The sequence below is a fragment of the Eleutherodactylus coqui genome, chromosome 5, assembly GCF_035609145.1.
Source record: "Eleutherodactylus coqui strain aEleCoq1 chromosome 5, aEleCoq1.hap1, whole genome shotgun sequence".
Classification (NCBI taxonomy): Eukaryota; Metazoa; Chordata; class Amphibia; order Anura; family Eleutherodactylidae; genus Eleutherodactylus; species Eleutherodactylus coqui.
In genome coordinates this window covers 216,325,917-216,343,818 of record NC_089841.1, presented here as the reverse complement: position 1 = coordinate 216,343,818, position 17,902 = coordinate 216,325,917, and the positions used below count along the sequence as shown (strand labels likewise).

Below are 17,902 nucleotides of genomic sequence, written 5' to 3'. Positions count from 1 at the left end.
TTTTAATTTTTTTAATAATTTTTTTCCTTTTTTTTTTTTTTAATTTTTTAAAAATTTTTTATTTTTTTTGGTCCCTTTAGGGGACTTCCACAGGGATCCATCAGGACCCCTGATCACATTCCAGGGGTCCGATGGTGACAGCCCTTTACATGCTGCAGTGACAGCCCTTTACATGCTGCAGTCACATAGACTGCAGCATGTAAAGGGTTAACACAGCAGAGATCGGAGGTTTTCTCTGATCTCTGCTGTAAGAGCTAGTACCTAGCTGTCCTCTGACAGCTAACAACCAGCTGTCCCTGCCACAGAGACCATCGGCTTGCTTCTGACAAGCCGATGGTCTCTATGGCAACCTGTAAACAAAGCAGGACATTGCCGACATGTCGGCAATATCTTCTGCTGGTTTTTCAAAGCCCTTGCTTTGTTCTCTGTGGGACTGTGCAGGCAGAGCACACTGTCACAGCTTGTGGCATTGTGCTCTGCAGCTCCCATAGTGATACATAGCCCGGAAATCTTCCGGGCTATGTTGCTATGAGCAGTGGAGCTCGTCACGGAACTTTTCCGGGCGTGCCACTCAAGGGGTTAAAGGGGTTGTCCCGCGGCAGCAAGTTGGTCTATACACTTCTGTATGGCCATAATAATGCACTTTGTAATGTACATTGTGCATTAATTATGAGCCATACAGAAGTTATCAAAAGTTTTATACTTACCTGCTCCGTTGCTGGCGTCCTCGTCTCCATGGTGCCGACTAATTTTCGGCCTCCGATGGCCAAATTAGCCGCGCTTGCGCAGTCCGGGTCTTCTGCTGTATTCAATGGAGCCGCTCGTGCAGAATGCCGGCTCCGTGTAGCTCCGCCCCGTCACGTGCCGATTCCAGCCAATCAGGAGGCTGGAATCGGCAATGGACCGCACAGAAGAGCTGCGGTCCACGGAGGGAGCAGACCCCGGCGGCCATCTTCAGCAGGTGAGTATGAAGACGCCGGACCGCCGGGATTCAGGTAAGCACTCTCCGGTTTGTTTTTTTAACCCCTGCATCGGGGTTGTCTCGCGCCGAACGGGGGGGGGTTGAAAAAAAAAAAAAACCCCGTTTCGGCGCGGGACAACCCCTTTAAATAAGTATGTGTGATCCCTCGTTATATCGCGGTTCAATGATTGCGGCTTCAGTGCATCGCGCATTTTAGACAGACCATATATAATTCTGTTTTCGTTATGTCGTGGAATTTTGTGGTACATACAGGAAATACAGTACCCCACTATCGCTTGCCAATGCGAGATTGTACATGGCACACTATTGGCTGATGGAATGTGTTCTGTATCCTGGGCGATGATTTCATCACTGATCGTAGCATCGGTCTGTTTGGTCACTTTTGCGATTGTTTGGCAGTTCACCTAGCAGATTGATTTGTGTAAATATAATGCTGCTACTTCGCTGATTTTCATGTATTACGGAGGTCTCTGGAACGTAACACCCACGATAGATAAGGGATCACTGTATATGTGATCATCCAGGCGTGCGTGTTTATTTCAGCACAGAAACCTACTGCACACTGATTAAGGGCAAAAACCCAGAAACAGCTGTCTGTGTATGGTATTCTGGCTTTTGGTCAATTCTCAATCACTATTATAAAGCTTTTTTTAAAGGATCTGACAGTGACTTGCAAGAATGCTGCCATCCAATAGGTGGCGCTGCAGAGGTAATGTTGCATCTTCCTTATTTGCATATATATCCCAAAGGAGCATGGATAGCCTTAAAAGTCTTCTCACTCACTTTCTAGGTGTCTCCTTAAGGAGTAATGACACCCCTCCCGACCCACGTCACAGGCCTCTCACTAGCCCAGCTAGAAACCTACTGCACACTGATGAGGGACAAAACCCCAGAAACAGCTGTCTGTGTATGGATTCTGGCTTTTGGTCAATTCCTAATCATTCTTTTAAATACCTGTATAAAGGGTTGGACATTGATTTACAGGAATGCTGCCATCCAATAGGTGGCGCTGCAGAGGTATTGTTCCATCTTTCTTATTCACATACGTTTCTGCACAGCGATGGCGATAAATCACTGCTCTTAAAAACTTTTATTTGTATTGAAACTGAAAGCCTTGCAGTGCCTGCAATACTTTGTGTATTGCCCACGTGGGAATTGTCCGGTAGCAGGATGTTTTCATATCCGCATTGCTGACCCAGAAGTACATGGATGACGGTTTATAATAATCACCTGCCCTGTTATGACCGCTTTATATTGCTTCTCAAATAGATCCTATAGAAAACAGTTCAGCTTCCACTTTATTCTGCAGCCACTAATCAGATTTTAACTTATCGCTTAACCAAAGTAGCAGAAGAGTCCGTCGTTCCTTCGCTGTGCTGGTGGGTTAAAACCAGACTTTAGATCAACTTTTTCGACCATGCTTATAAAGTAATGCAGCCTTAATTGTACATTTGTTGTGAGATTTGTCCTCAACATTAAAGAGCTGGATGTCCTCTTGTCACTAGGAATCAATCCCCATACAGACACTTCTGTTATTCCGCATTCAGAAAGGTGACTTGCAGGTTCCCAGCCAAATAATTGTCATGCTACAGTAATTTTCTTTTCAAGGAAAAGACATTGATTTGTCCCGTGCTTCTTGTAAAGTCCATTTCTGCCAAATTGGAAAACGATTAAGCTTTGTGGGACAGAAATCAATTGGTATCAGGACACAATCGGGTTCTGTAGCCCCCACTGGAAGCTGCTCAAGCAGATGACAGGTATTATAATGTTGACACAAAGTGATGGCTGAAGGACCACATGTGATCATGTCAGAGCGACAGCCGCAGACGCCTCGGCCAGCCCCGTTACCACTGCCTCTCATCTGTTTGGACAGGCCTGTCATGCGCATGTTTGTGATTCTTTGCAGAAAGCGCCGTGGCGATCTGTGCTGTCAGCGTTTCTCTCTCACTGATGTTTCTGCAAAGAGACATCTTCTAGCAAGTTATTTAAATACAAATGGCAGAGTTTTATTATTTACAAGGGTCCTAAAGAGGCAGCTGTCACTCAGGAGCTGGAGAGCTGAGCTTATTAAAGATGCCTGGGGTCAAACATGGTGTATCCGATAAATGGGGGCTTTGCGGTATTTATATATAGGACTTCAGAAAGATATGGCAAATATCATGCAATCAATAAACTCACTTTATTTCTAATTATGCTCACATTTAGCGCTGACAAATAACTTAAAGTGAAAGGATATATACACTTTAGAGGCCGGCTTCACGCGAGCCTATGCGTATTTGCATGGGTTTTTGTGGAACAAACATTGCTATTTTGGCGTATTTTATTATACTCAGTTGCATGCAAAAACATACTCACCGATGCTCCCAGCTATTGAAATAGCTAATTAGTCTAATGACTTCAGGATGATCGCTGAAAACGGTAATATACTTACTGATGCAGGTGGGCAAACATGTGCACCACCTCAGCATGCAGGCAGCTAAACTGCCAGATAAGGGAGCCAATTACACCTGTGAGGGACACCGATGAGACAGCCACTCACACAGCCTCCTAATATAGAGGCGGTTGGCTGCTTGGGGTATACTCCTGCACAGAGCAGATACAAAGTATCAGACCATCCAGCCAATACTTGAGGTCACAAGCCAATCGTCAAGGCTCCTTGCAGTTTGCAAATCCCTACACTAATATAAATGCATCACAGAAAGGGTAATATAAAAACAATCACTCAAAACAGCCAGATACTTACTGATACAGGAGGGCAAACATGTGCACCAAACTCTGCATGCAGGCAGCCATACTGTAAAAACGCCAGGAGCCTTGATAATTGACTTGCGAGCTCAAGTATTTGGGCCAAAATCCAACTAATACCTTGCATTTATTATGTATTATTCACATGCAGTGCTTCTTCTAGACACCGAGGGAGCCCAGCGTGACCATACCAATGTGGTTCACTTTTTAAGGTGCAGGGCAGCCAGCCGAACTATTATGGCGTCATTAATAGGTTGCTTGTTTGCATGGTGCACTACATGTATCAGGATGGTCTGGCACTTTGTATCTACACTATGTGGGAGTATACACCAATCAGCCACCCCCCTCTATATAGGAGGTTGTGTGAGCGGCTGTCTCATCGGTGTCCTCCACAGGTATACTTGGCTCCCTCATTTGGCAGGTTGCTGCCTGCATGCTGAGGTGGTGCACATGTTTGCCCTCCTGTGTCAGTGAGTATATGGCCGTTTTCAGTGATTGTTTGTTTTAATATTTCCCTTTCTGTGATACAATAAGTTCAAGATGTGTTCTTTTTACTTGTGTAATTCCGCAGTGTTTCACGCATCTCCTAGCGTATCGCGTGCGCATTTTACTTCTATGGGGGCTTTTGGTACTCAAATGTGCAGGAAAATAGAGCATATTGAATTTTCTTTAATGCGCATTAAAATCAATGGGTTCTATTCACTGCATATTGTGCTTGCAAATACACCCGTGTGAATCTGGCCTAGCATTGGTGGGAGCCCACGGGCACTGACCTTGTACCCTCATTTTGCCTTCAGCATGTGAAAGGAGTAGAAAATCGACTAGTAAGCTGAAAGGGCCTAGTGCTCCTGGGGTCCCAGCCTGCAGACTACCATGCCAGAAGATTCCAAATGCTGCAGTCTAAGGCCGCATTCACATTTAGTGCGTTATGCTCTATGTATGTGTACTAACTAGAGATGAGCGAACCTACTCGTTTCGAGTAATTACTCGATCGAGCACCGCGATTTCCGAGTACTTCATTACTCGGGTGAAAAGATACGGGGGGAGGCGTGGCGGAGCGGGGGGGTAGCAGCGGCGAACAGGGGGGAGCCCTCTCTCTCCCTCTCCCCCCCCCCCCCACTCCCCGCTGCAACCCCCCACTCACCCACAGCACCCCCCGAATCTTTTCGCCCGAGTACGGAAGTACTCGAAAATCGCGCCGCTCGGGCGAAAAAAGGGGCGTGGCCGAGTAGGTTCGCTCATCTCTAGTATTAACGCATGCATAGCCTCCAATTGATCCATTATGTGCAAAGAGTTTTTTGGCATACTGTTTTTTTCCCCTTTCTAAACCTACATTAAAAAGTGCGAAGCCTACTAAGACGTCCAAATTGCAAACAAATGAGTGGGTGACATATGCCAGTGTATGGCGTATGGGAGCTATAGGACTGGTGCATATGTCTAGGATTTATAGCTGTATGTGTTAAACCTAAACAAAAGTGTGTACAGAATGTAAGCTGTTAATGATCAAATGTGAGGAGGCTTAGATATAATATTATAGGAAAACCAACCAAGTGCCAAGTGAGTAGGAATATGTTTCACGAGTTGTTTGACTTTCTGATGTGCCCTCAGGTGCTGTGGCTTCCATGTTCTGGGTGGATGCTGAGCTGGGAAGTGACATCTATTTAGATGGTAAGTGGGGGGAATTTGTATTTCTATTTTCTTTCTAATAAAAGTATTATAGTAATAGGACCTTGGGAAATTATATGGATTTAGAAATTAGAGATGAGCGAGCACCCAAATGCTCGGGTCCGCGTTATTCGAGTCGAGCTTTCCGTAAAATTCGAGAGCTCTACTCGAGTAACGAACCCCATTGACTACAATGGGAGACTCGAGCAATTTTGTATGTGGGACGCTGGGTGCTGAGCTTTTTTTTTTTTTTTCTCCCTCGCCCACAGCGGAATCTGACCCTGTGCCCAGTTGGCATATGCGCATACCTCTCATATCTTTGGCTTTTCTGCACTGCGGATGGTCCACATGGTGAGCCATTGAATCTGCGACCTTTCCGCAATGTCAATTGCGTAAGAGCCACAGGTCGGATAGCTTCCATTGATTTTAATAGAAGACTTCCATAGAACATGCTGTGATTTTGATGTTATGGACAGTATTTGCTGCTAAATCCGGAGGCGGACACCCAGTGCATATCAGCGGCGGTCAGCCAGTTTTTTTTGTCTATTTTTCATGGTCACAACAGATTGAAGTTGTGTTACTGTCTAGTGTTCCTAGATGGACTGACAAATATGATCCGCAATGCTTCTTTGCCTGGCTTGGAAACTGTGGGATCGTTTCATGATTAGTTTTCCTCAGTCTTTTTTTGTGCTATTCATGTATGTGAATTGGCCCTTAAATGTAATTTATAGTACTAATTCTGATAATATGAAATACCAATGAAAATGTAAAGGTGTTGTGCCAAGACAGAAAGTTATCCCTTATCCACAGGATGGGGAATAACTTTCTGATCAGTATGGTCTGACCACTGGGACCCCCATAGATTCCAAGAAGAAGGGTCCTGAAGGTCCCTGTATGAATGGAGCAGCATCTGTTATCTCCAGCAAACTCATTGAATGGAGCCATAGAACGCATGTGTGACCACCACTCCATTGGGACCATGTTCTTGTGATTGTGGAGTCCCAGCAGTTAGACCTCCACTGATCAAAAAGTTCTATCTTAAGACGACCCCTTTTAATTTAATATGACTCAGTAGATGTTCCACTACGAGGACATTAATGGCTTTTAGTCGAATACATTCATAATTGATCTTTAAAAATATCCACCATATTTACAACTTTTTGGGTCTGTTCACTTTTACATTTCTTTCTTTGAGGTCTCAATTGCTTTTTCATGACATGTTGTACCATTCTACGCTGTAAAATAATTCAAATGCTCCTGTAAAAAGTGAAGCCGGGACACCAATCCGGACAGAGCCTTCTCGCATCGAAATTGTATCCAGCTCCAAAACTGTTTTTACAAATATTTATATGTTTTCAGGCATTGTATCAGTGGTGGATGCCAAATATGCCTTGCAGGTAAGTAACATTCTAGGCTTTTAATAGGTATTCTGCCTGATAAGTCTTAGATGGGTAAATTAAACATTTGATCACTGATAGCCGGTCATGTTTCACACCTAAAGCCTTATATGAAGCACAATGAGATGGATGATGATAGACCACTGAAAATACAGAATTCAACCATGTAATCCTATCTCTGGACTCTCTTTAACTTCCCCACAGTAAAGCTCCATTTACACTGGACAAATGTTGGGCAAACGATGCCCGGCACTCGTCCCTGTGCTTCCTCGCTCCAGTGCTCCTGCACGGGAGCTAGCAGAGCTGGCTGGTTCACGGAGTGGCCAACAGGGGGCGGGGCAGTGCAGGAGATTTCTCTTCTCTCGCTCCTCCGCCCCCTCCATTCACATAACACACCGGCCGTTCACTACTGACGACGGCTGTTTAAACTGCACAATGAACGATGAGCTTCATCGCTGATCTTTTATGCTGCATAAACGATGAGCTCATCGTTTAGTTTTAACAGCCGCTGTTCAGTACTGAACAGCTGCTGTGTTATCTCAATGGAGAGGGGCGGGGGAGCGAGAGGAGAGAAATGTCCTGCACTGCCCGCAGCAGAAACACAGTGGGTCGAATTAGGAAACGGTGCTCAACAGAATGAAATGTGCATTGTCTTAGTGGGACTGGATCACCAAGACGAACACCATAGTGCACAGATCGACTAGTATCTGGCATCATGCAGTAGCTGCTCGACAGTCCGCCGCTGGCAACAGCATGCAGAGTGTACGGACAGATTTGGATGCTCTATTATCGACTGACCGTTTCAAGCAGATTGGCTGTGGCAGGTTTGTGGTCAAGCTATCTGTTGCGAAGATAACCCCGCACACCGCACCATCGTCGTGAACACTTGCAGTGGTGTTGCTCCAAACCTACCTGGCATGATGGCACATCGTGGTGTTCAGCAACGAATCGATATTCTGTCTCAGCATTGAAGATCACCCAATGAGAGTCTGAAGGCGATGTGGCAATCAGGCTAATCCTTCTGCAATTTTAAAACACCACACAACCCGCCAATGTTGAGTCATAGTTTGGGGTACCATCAGCATTAACGGCAGATCACCCCTATCTGTCTAGTATGTATGAAGAACTGCAGCCTGTCTCACTACCATATCTTTAGGGCATGAGCAAAGCCATAACGGGCGGTGCCACACAGCGAGCATCGGCTGTCATGCTTTACAAGGTGATTTCTTTGGCTAGCATGATCCCCATGATCCTCCAGTCGGGCATCTGTGACACAATTGGACGTTTCCCACAGCCTCTTAATGAAGATGCTACGGTGCATAGCACATGGTCAACCCTACCGTATATCCAAGCACTCATGGAATCAATGCCATGTCCCATTAATGACTATATAGCCCCACTACTTACTGATCATCCTGCTTATTGGGCCACAGGAAACATGTAATCGTTTGACATTAAAACCAATTGTTCAGAACTTCGTTATCTCTAAATATTTTCCTTTTTCTGCATGCCAGTCCCCTTAGTGATATGTGCTTCTTACGCTAGCTGGGTAATTGATGCCAAGGTGGAAAAACAGTATCAATAGCAGATAAGTCTTGAAAGTTGAACATCCTTGTCGGCCTCTTAAAACCCGTCAGATCCTATAACTTTCAATCACGACTAAATTGGAATTCTGTCATCAGAATAGAAATCCTCAAAGCCCAGCTGCCGGAGAGAGAAGTAACTTTCCACTTTCCTGCAGTAGATTTGCTAACTTGTTCAATTCCTCTGGCGCTACACTGTGACCTCAATAGCTGAATATCACCGGATTGCTTTCAAGCAAATACAAGCAGTGACAGTAGAACAATAGGGAGCAATTTAAAGTGTCATGCTTCACAGACCCGGCTCACAACAGGCCACTCCGAGAGACGTCGCTGTAGCACCACAATGCCAAATTGAAACTGAAGTGGTAATCGGTATTATGGGCGATCACTCTAATGAGACTGTCACCCATGGATCTGAAATATATTTATATATCATGGACAAATGATTGGACAACATGACATGACAGTTGCCTTCTACTAGACGTGACATGTGCAACATTAACATCTTTAATTCTGTTTTTCTGGTGGATGAATGCTATTCATCGGGGCCAGTTCTGCACAAATAAGATCTGGGAAGGAAAACACTTTAGGAGGCTGCTACATTTAGAAGGCGTGCGTTTGTGTGTATATGTATCAGATATATTATATACCATTGTAGTACCTACTCATGCATTAGTACCTGTGAGCTTCTAATTTAATTGTACATATATAAGTGTAGAATTTACCTAAATAACCTAATTTTTGACCCTTTTCTTCATGATATGGAGGGTCATTTGCACTGCTTGTCCCTAAGACCACATCATTTTTAAAAATATTGTATTTGACTATTCTTGCCTGAGAGTCGTCGATGCAATTATAACCACGGACATCTTGTTAATTATTAGTCTAATTAGTCTAACTACAGACTTTCATTAGCAATAATATATCACTGCTACAACTAAGGACTCTTTCACACTAGTGATGCTTTTTCACACTGGCCGCATCGTGGATGAAAATCGCATAAATGAAGAATAGCCGCGATCAAGTCCTGATCAAAATTAGTGTTTTTCCGTTCCACCCACACGGGCGGCAGCGGCATTGTGGACGAAAAAATACACTGCTGCGCAGAAATCCCTCGGTCGGCAGAAATCCTTGGAATTACTGCTAATGCTTAAACAGAAGCAGCTGTCTTCTTTCCCCAGCGTTGGACGCAGCTAAACTCGCTTCCCCTCACTTTTTGTTCAGCTCTGATAAAAGTCTACGGGAGCCTCCAGCGTATCTCGGCAAAAGATAGGGCAAGACAGAACTTTTCACGAAGCGTATAAAATTTTTTTATGCATCCGAAAATTGCATATGTAAGTGAATACATTGGAATCCAATGGTTCATGTGGTCACGATTTTTGCACGCAGCTACACTAGCGGTGTATATACGCTCGTGTGAATAAGGCCTTAATGGCATTCTTCTACATTGCCTGTGCCTGGTTTTAACCCTGTTCACTTTAGTGGTGTAACAGCAGGCACTGTCCATTGCAAAAAGTAGTTTTGTATCTGGAGGTACCATGGACAAACCCATTAATTTGGTGCTTTACCAATTAACCATTTTGCTTGGCAGAAAAAAAAATTGAAACTGTATTTTTAGGATTACTTGATTTAAAATATATCTATTTTAATTTACATTTTATTAACAAGTCTAAAAGGATTATATAAAAACACATCTATTATCCCCATAGACATAACTTAAGGTGTATATTTCATTTGATCATGTATCCTTAAACCCATTTAGACACGACGATTATCCCTCGAAATTCGCTCAAAAGACATATTTTGAGCGATAATCGTTGTGTGCATTTACAGGCCAAGGTGATCCCTTAAAATTCGCTCAAACGGTATTTTGAGTGACAGTTTTAAGCGTTCACTTTGCATAAGTGTGTAAATGAAGGCTCATGCTGTATGCAGAAGACAAGCGGGACCGCTATCTTCTCCATACAGCTGTTGTCTTCTCGTAGTGCTCAGCTGGTACACAACTGAGCGCTCCGAGCGGAGCATGCAGAACACAGCTGGAGCGCTGTCTTCTGCATACTTCTGTTGTGTTCACGGAGCGCTCAGCTGGTATCCAGCTGAGCACTCCGAGCAGGGTATACAGAAGACAGCTGGGGCGCTGTCTTCTGCATACAGCTGCTGTGTTCTCGAAGTGCTCAGCTGGTATACAGCTGAGCACTCCGAGCGAGGTATACAGAAGACAGCTGAAGCGCTGTCTTCTGCATACTTCTGCTGTGTTCTCCAAGCGGGATACCTGCTGAAACAATAGTATCAGCGGTATCCCGCTGGGAACTCAGCGCGGTCCTGATAAGACTCATCGTTGTCTTTCAACCTGCTGAAAGACAACGGTGAGCAAATCGTTATTGAGAACTCCTCGATGGCCACGCATTTAGACCCAATGATTCTCGCTTAAAAGACGGCTTTGAGCGAATTTTGAGCGAGAATCGTTTGGTCTGAATGGCCCTTTACTATGAGAGGTTCTCTGCTTTGGACAATCCATTTTTTTAGTACAAGTGTCCCCTCTCTGTAAGCGGATCACAGGGTTACCAACTGCTGAGACCTACACTGATCAGCTGTACTCTGTATAGGACCATGGCAGCAAGTAGTCACTTTTTTTGTAGCACCAGTACTGGGAAGTGAAGCATTACATACAGTAGTTCCTACTGAATTTGGTGCGTTGTCGTGTAACATATGGATGTGGCAGGTCCTTATTAGTGAGACCTGCTCTCTGGAACAATTCCCACATATACGAGACTGCTGTAGTGTCTGTGTCTCCTGAAAAGAAAATACAATGTAACACGAAGATGTAGAAACCATGCAAAAGTGATACATTTTGTATGAGAGAATGCACACACAGTAATGCACATGTCTGATGTCTACAGTAGAAGGAACAACTTTCATTTAATGGGTGTTGAAATATCTTTTTTTTTCTCCTTTTTCGGTTTTTCTTTACTACATTTAAAAAATCATATCTCTTTTAATTATCTATCAAGACTAGCGTTCGATTACTACGATACCCAATCTATTTGTTTGCTGTACTACTTAACATATAAAATTATTTTTATATTTGAGTAGATAGCACTAGGTTTAGCACCAGCTTTGTGAATGCAGAGATATTTGTGATTAGTATGTTTTATGCTGCTTTTAACTGATAACTTGAAAACTGCTTAGATTGGAAACTTAGACATTGTGTCTTATTTTAAAGCACTTACTGGAAGAGAAACCAGAAGGTCTTATAAATGAAGCTGCAAGGTAAGGGATTATCTGCCTTTAACCCCTTAAGGACACTGACTTTTTTTCCCCCATTTTCTTCCAATCCCCCCCATTCCATTTATCCATCGCTGCCGCTGTCTGATAGCTTGTTTTTTGCAGGACGAGTTGTATTTTTGCAATGGTGCTATTTAATATACCATATAATGCACTGAAGAAGTTTAAAAAAATTCTAGGTGTAGTTATTACATTTTTTCTTGGAGACAGGGTGAACAAAAAAGCGCAATTCTGGCGTTCTTAATGTTTTTTTCTTTAATTTGTAAAACTTACCGTATATTCCGGCGTATAAGGCGACTGGGCGTATAAGACGACCCCCCAACTGTCGCCTTATACGTCGTGAATACGGTGTAGGAAAAAAACCCAGTACTCGCCTCCCGCGGCATTCTGCGGTGCTGCTGCAGGCTGTCACTCCCTCCTCATCGCCGACAGAGCATTGCTTTCTGGATGCGGGGCTTAAATCCTCCAGAAAGCTAATGATGTGATTAGCTAACTTAGGCAGCGTCAGCCAATCACAGCCATTGAATGATGTCATTGAATGGCTGTGATTTGGCTGACGCCGCCTGAGTTAGCCAATCATAGCATTAGCTTTCTGGAGGCGGGGATTTCAAGCCCCACATCCAGAAAGCAGTGCTCTCTCGGTGACGAGGAGGGAGTGACAGCCTGCAGCAGCGCCGCAGAACGCCGTGGGAGGTGAGTACTGCTTTTTTTTTGGACACTGTATACCCGGCGTATAAGACATCCCCCCCGACTGCAGAGCAGATTTTTTTGGGTTAAAAGGTTGTCTTATACGCCGGAATATACGGTATATATATTTTTTTTATTAGTCCCTAGAGGGGACAAGAACATGCGAGGCTTTGATCGCTCCTGCAGTATTATGTAATGCCACAGCATCTGACAGGCATTCTATCAAGCCATGCGCCAGGCATGGTTTGATACGCGTTTTGCTATGACAGCCCTGGGGCCTTTCAGAAGGCCTCCAGCTGCCATGACACCTGTATGGCAACCCGCGATCTTATCGCGGAGGGCCGTGGGAGCCCCTGGAACATCGGTCAGGAGATTTAAATGCTGCTGTCAGAATTGACCGTGGCAATAAAAGGTTAACAGCTCCGATGAGCCACACTGCTTATCAGAGCTGTTGCTGGCGAGGGTCAGCTGTAAGAAACAGCCGTCAGATGCATTGTGTGGAGGGAGATCACCCCACGATCTCCCTTCATACATACCCCGAACGTGCAGGACGTAACTGTATGCCCTACAGCATTGATCACTGAGAACTTCACCGCTCATGAGAGCTCATGAGAGCGAGGGTCTTGAAGGTTCCCTAAATGAATGGAGCAGTGGTTAGCTTTCACGCTACAGCTTCATTTATTGCAGTGGAAATGACTGAGATAGCAGAGCTCTTGCACACCAGCAGTCCACTAGATAGAGTGGTAGTGTGCACATGTAACCACCATTCCATTCATTCGGGGATGCTCGGGAACCCCTTTCTTGCAATCAGTGGAGGTCCCAGTGGTCTTCAATGGAAGCTGTGAGTGCGCGATCTGCAGAAAAATGGAGCATGCTGGGATTTAAAAAAAAAATTTTTTCCCACACATGCGATCCACACTCTGGGAAAAAATGACATCCGCATGCTTTTAATTATTTTGTGGACGCTAATGCATCCCTATGGGCGGCTTGATCTGCGTATCTCCCGCACGGGTGCCACAAATTAAATCTGCCCGTGGGCATTGGGCCTAATGCATCCCTATCCGCAAAGCAAATCCACCTGTGGACATTGGGCCTTAGAGGATTGCTGAAGGTCTGTCGGACAGGAACTGCTTTTACTAAGCGGGTCTCTTTTCTGGAACATACAGGGGGTCTCGAGTGGGTAACCCTGTTTATGGCATTCACATGGCCTAATGGCCTTATGGTTAGGGAATGGCATCGTGGCACAACCCTTTTAAAGGCGTTTGGGTGCTGCCACTAGGGGTCTAACCTGTTCACTGGGTCACATAGTTTGACAAATAACGTAACACAAAGCTTCAAGTTAACCATTCAACAAGAAATAAAATATGCTGCCATCATTTTTTTTGTTTTTTATTGTAGGCAAGTGGCACTGGCGGATGTGATCATTCTAAACAAAACCGATCTAGTATCTGTAAAAGAGCTGGAGGATGTGAGATCTGTGGTCAGGTAAATATAACCCTGCCTTGTATGACATTGCCGGGCTCAGAGCATTGTATGAAGCATATGATGTATTATAGCAGTGGCAGGCGAACCGCTAACGTTTGGGAGATCTAAAGTGGCTTATTGTTCCGAAGCCTCAAATATATAAATAGAAGCATGTGCCCAAGCAACCCCCCCCCCCACACACACACACATACACACCTTACTATTTTACTTACATCTTCAAAACCAAACCTAGTCGTATTAGTCAGTGGTTTGTCCACAGGCCAAACCCGTGATACCAATAATGGCCCATAACTATTCTAAGTTCTAGTGCTAATGTGAAACAGCACGGTGTGAATGGCTGCACATGGACAAACCATATATACCTGCGGCAGCCAGTGGCCACACTATTTTGCTAGTGGTTTGTGCAGTCTTTTGATGCCACGTAGGTGTGGTTTGGCCACATACATTCACACGTGATACACGGGCTCAGGGTATATGCCATCGGACGGGGAGGGACAGCTTAGCTCTTCTAAGCTGTCTTCCCCTTTCCTACCCATCGCCGACTCACCTCCTTTCTCCTCCCCTCCGGCTGTTTGCAATGGGAGTGGGTGGGACGCTCCTGCCCCTTGTCTGCAGCCAGCAATGGGAGGGGGTGGAGCTTAGCTCCACCCCCTCCCATTAGAAACAGCGGCAAGGAGCGGAGAAGAGATGGGGAAGGGAGTTTTTAGCAGTCGCGCTGCTAAACTCCCTCCTACTTCCCTTCTCTGTCCGCTGTCATTGGCTCCCATAAGAGTCAATGGCAGTGGCCGTAGTCCGGCCAGGAAGATGGTTTCCTGCCCAGCGTAAGAGCGCCCGGCCGGGCGCTTTTACACTGCAGGAATACGCCTGTGTGATCTGCTGCATTGGAATCCAATGCATCAGAAGGTAGCGTATATTAGCCGGCCGTGAAAACGCCGGCCGATATACCGTCATGTAAATAAGCCCTAACTACGATAATTGGGGGCTTCAGACTGAATATTCATCATTGTATATATCTTGTGTATGTAGTCACCTTCCTTATTTTTGTATTCATTTTTTTTAGGTCAATAAATGGGCTTGTTAAAATTTTAGAAACTCAACGATCAAGGTATTATTTCAACCTTTACATAATGAGCATCTCATCCTAAGGCCGCATGCACACGGATGGGTCGGATTCCGCATGCGGGAGCCCACAGCGGAATCCGGCCCTATACCCAGCCGGCATCCGCCCATACCTGTATTTTCTTCTTTTTTGTCCTGCAGATGGTCCACCGTCAGACACAGATTAAAAAAAAAAAAAACTCCTGCTTTTCCTGCTAAATCCACGGATTGTCTGCAATGTCAATTGCGATGGCTCTGATTGGCTCATCCAGTGCTACTCAGTCAAACAATGCAGCGCTCGATGAACCAATGCAAGGGCTATGATTGGTTTATCCAGCTCTGCATTGATCGGCTGAGCAGAGTTTGAAGAACCAATCATGTTGTGGAGGCGGGATTTATGAATCAGCCAATCAATGCCGCGGCTCAGCCAATTCATAGGTTGTTAATGTATGCAATACATTGATAAATGTCATATGCATGCAAGGCAGGTGCTACTAGAAATATAAATACTTTTTTTTAAATCTCTTCACAATGGCCACTGAACTGAGTGCTGCTGAATGTAAACATTTCAGTGGCCCTAAAGTCTATAGATGCGTGCCTTCCAATCCCCCTCCCCACACACACATTCCTACTGTCTATGCAGTGTATGAGACACCCAAACGTATAACACTAGAACCCTACGTTGATCAAAGTTGGTTCAGTTGAATCATGCGAGGTTTGGGTGCTGCAGCCATAATGCAAACACTAAAATGCACCCACATTATGGTTGTATGAAAGCAGGCTGAGACTGAAAATATTCTCGTCCACGGATGTGACCAGTTCTGAGCTAATAAAGACTTCTCCTGCAGTGGCCTTGCTGGTATTGCAGTCCAAGTTCCCATTCATTTCAATGGAAACGTGATCTGCAATACCAAGCCAGGCCACTGCTGTAGGAACGGAGCTGTCTGCTTTCTGGCAAAAATATAGTAGCCCAGCGAAAAGCTGATTGACGGTATTACCACGTGGCGGATGCCCCTTGATCTACGGTACTATTGATGGCCTATAATGTAGCATACATATGCAGAACAGCCTCCAACATTGGAGCGTTGTCCTTGATCCTGGTAAAAACATGTGTCGGCCCTGGTTCAACATCCAACTATGCAGGCAATCTTAATGTGGGACAAGGGCCAACGCTGGATTGGAAAGGGTTAAAGCCTTCCAGCACGCTGCAGTAGACATACCTGTGCCACATTCCACATATTGGGCCCTTATCTCCCCACTGTGTCCTCAGTACAAGTTCTGATAATGCATATTTTATACGCATTGGGTAAAATGCAAGCTGTAGATTAAATACTGGGTTGTACATTCATGAGAACAATGCGCAGTGTAACGTTAATCTGATGGCAGGTTATCTATTGAAGGGTTTATTAAAGTGTGCTTGGTGTTGTAGCAGTCCTAATCCTGCTGCATCCTGCACATGTATTGTGTCTGCCCTGCCACTTGCTGGCAGATCAGTACCCTGCTGGCATGACCTTTCAGTTCCTAGATCAGGTTTTGCTGCGGCTGTCATGTCCACTTACACGCGGCGCTTCTACGCTGTTTTACAGACTTGAACGGGCAATCAATGTATCTAATGCCTCATTCTCACTCTGTCAATAGCATTCCCTCTGTATTTAAGAAGTGCAAGCTGTGTGAGAGGCGATTTTCTAATTAACCCCTGCGTGACCAAGGCCTTTGATGCCGAAGTGTCCACATCAACATTTCATATTTTCAAAACAGTATGTTCTAAGGGTACACGCATACAGGTGTTTGAAAAAAGTTGCACAACTCTGGTCGGATGGCACACTGACGGGAATGTCTATGTGCTGTGCGGTGTGCAGGACACTGCGTGTTGCCATGTACTATTTTCTTTTAAAAAACGGACAAGAATGGGACATGCTACATTTTTTTTTCTTGAACTGTTTGTAAACAGAGTCCCATGTGAATACATCCATTCAAATGAAGGGGTGCTATTTCCATCCAATTTGGGGCATGGATCAGGCTTTCCTTTGGTACAAGGAACCTATTTTAATTTTACATTGAGCAAAATGGATGAAAATAGTATGAAATTCCAATTTTCTTCATTTAAAAAAAAAAAATTCTAGTTAAGTGTATTAAATTAAAAAAAAAAAACATTTATGAAAAATCTTTTCACCCTCCTGGGTATATTTTGTACTCCAATTACCTGGGAACAACTGTCCCAAGATGTATACTTTGGGCATTTCCTATCACCAGCTGGTAATTTGTCTCGCTTTGATGCTATGTTTATCACTTTTAATTGCTGAAAGCTGATCATTATAACTCTGTCACTTTATTAGAGCTTTATTAGAGTTGAACTGATAAAGTGCCAACCCGTTCTCTTTACTGGCACTTCTCTATACGGTGAGATCTGCCACTAAGGGCTTATTCATAGGGGAATATATCGGCTGCCAGTTTCACGGCCGGCCAATATACGCTACCATCTGAGCTGTCTTTGCCGTTCCCTTCCCCTCGCCGGCTCACCTCCTCTCTCCTACCCTACGGCTGTGCGCAATGGGAGGGGGCGGGGTGGAGGCGGGGCTAAGTTCCCGCCACTTGTCCGTAGCTAGCAATGGGAGGGGGTGGGACGGGCGTGAAAATGGCGTCCGATATAAGCTCATGTGAATAAGCCCTAAAGTGCAGGACTTGTATATACATCCTAGAGGCCTGGGGCATCAACAATTAGGACTTTTATATATACAGATGCTGGATTAAACATGCTGCATGTTGGGTTGCTGGATAAGCTTACAGCATCGTGTTTGACATCAGAAATGTCTCTAATAGGTTACTGTACATTACACACCTGTCCAAGCATCACCCACAGCTCTACCAAGATGGGCGTTATTGCCGAGTAGTTTAAGTATCTAACCAATCCTAGTTGTAGACGGCAGATCCCTCCAGATCCCTGCAGAGCAGTTCAGGTAATGCGACCACTACCT

General features: G+C 44.8%; 1 protein-coding gene across 2 annotated transcripts in view; it reads left to right on the top strand.

Annotated features, from left to right (window-relative positions):
* The window catches only part of LOC136628370 (zinc-regulated GTPase metalloprotein activator 1-like), a 46,384-nt gene that overhangs the window by 14,938 nt on the left and 13,544 nt on the right, over window positions 1-17,902 (top strand). For both annotated transcript variants that reach the window (XM_066604203.1, XM_066604204.1), the window contains exons 6-10: window positions 5,336-5,395; window positions 6,752-6,789; window positions 11,596-11,642; window positions 13,743-13,829; window positions 14,890-14,934. In XM_066604203.1, the coding sequence (XP_066460300.1) occupies window positions 5,336-5,395; window positions 6,752-6,789; window positions 11,596-11,642; window positions 13,743-13,829; window positions 14,890-14,934 (277 nt within the window). The remainder of the gene's footprint in view (window positions 1-5,335; window positions 5,396-6,751; window positions 6,790-11,595; window positions 11,643-13,742; window positions 13,830-14,889; window positions 14,935-17,902) is intronic.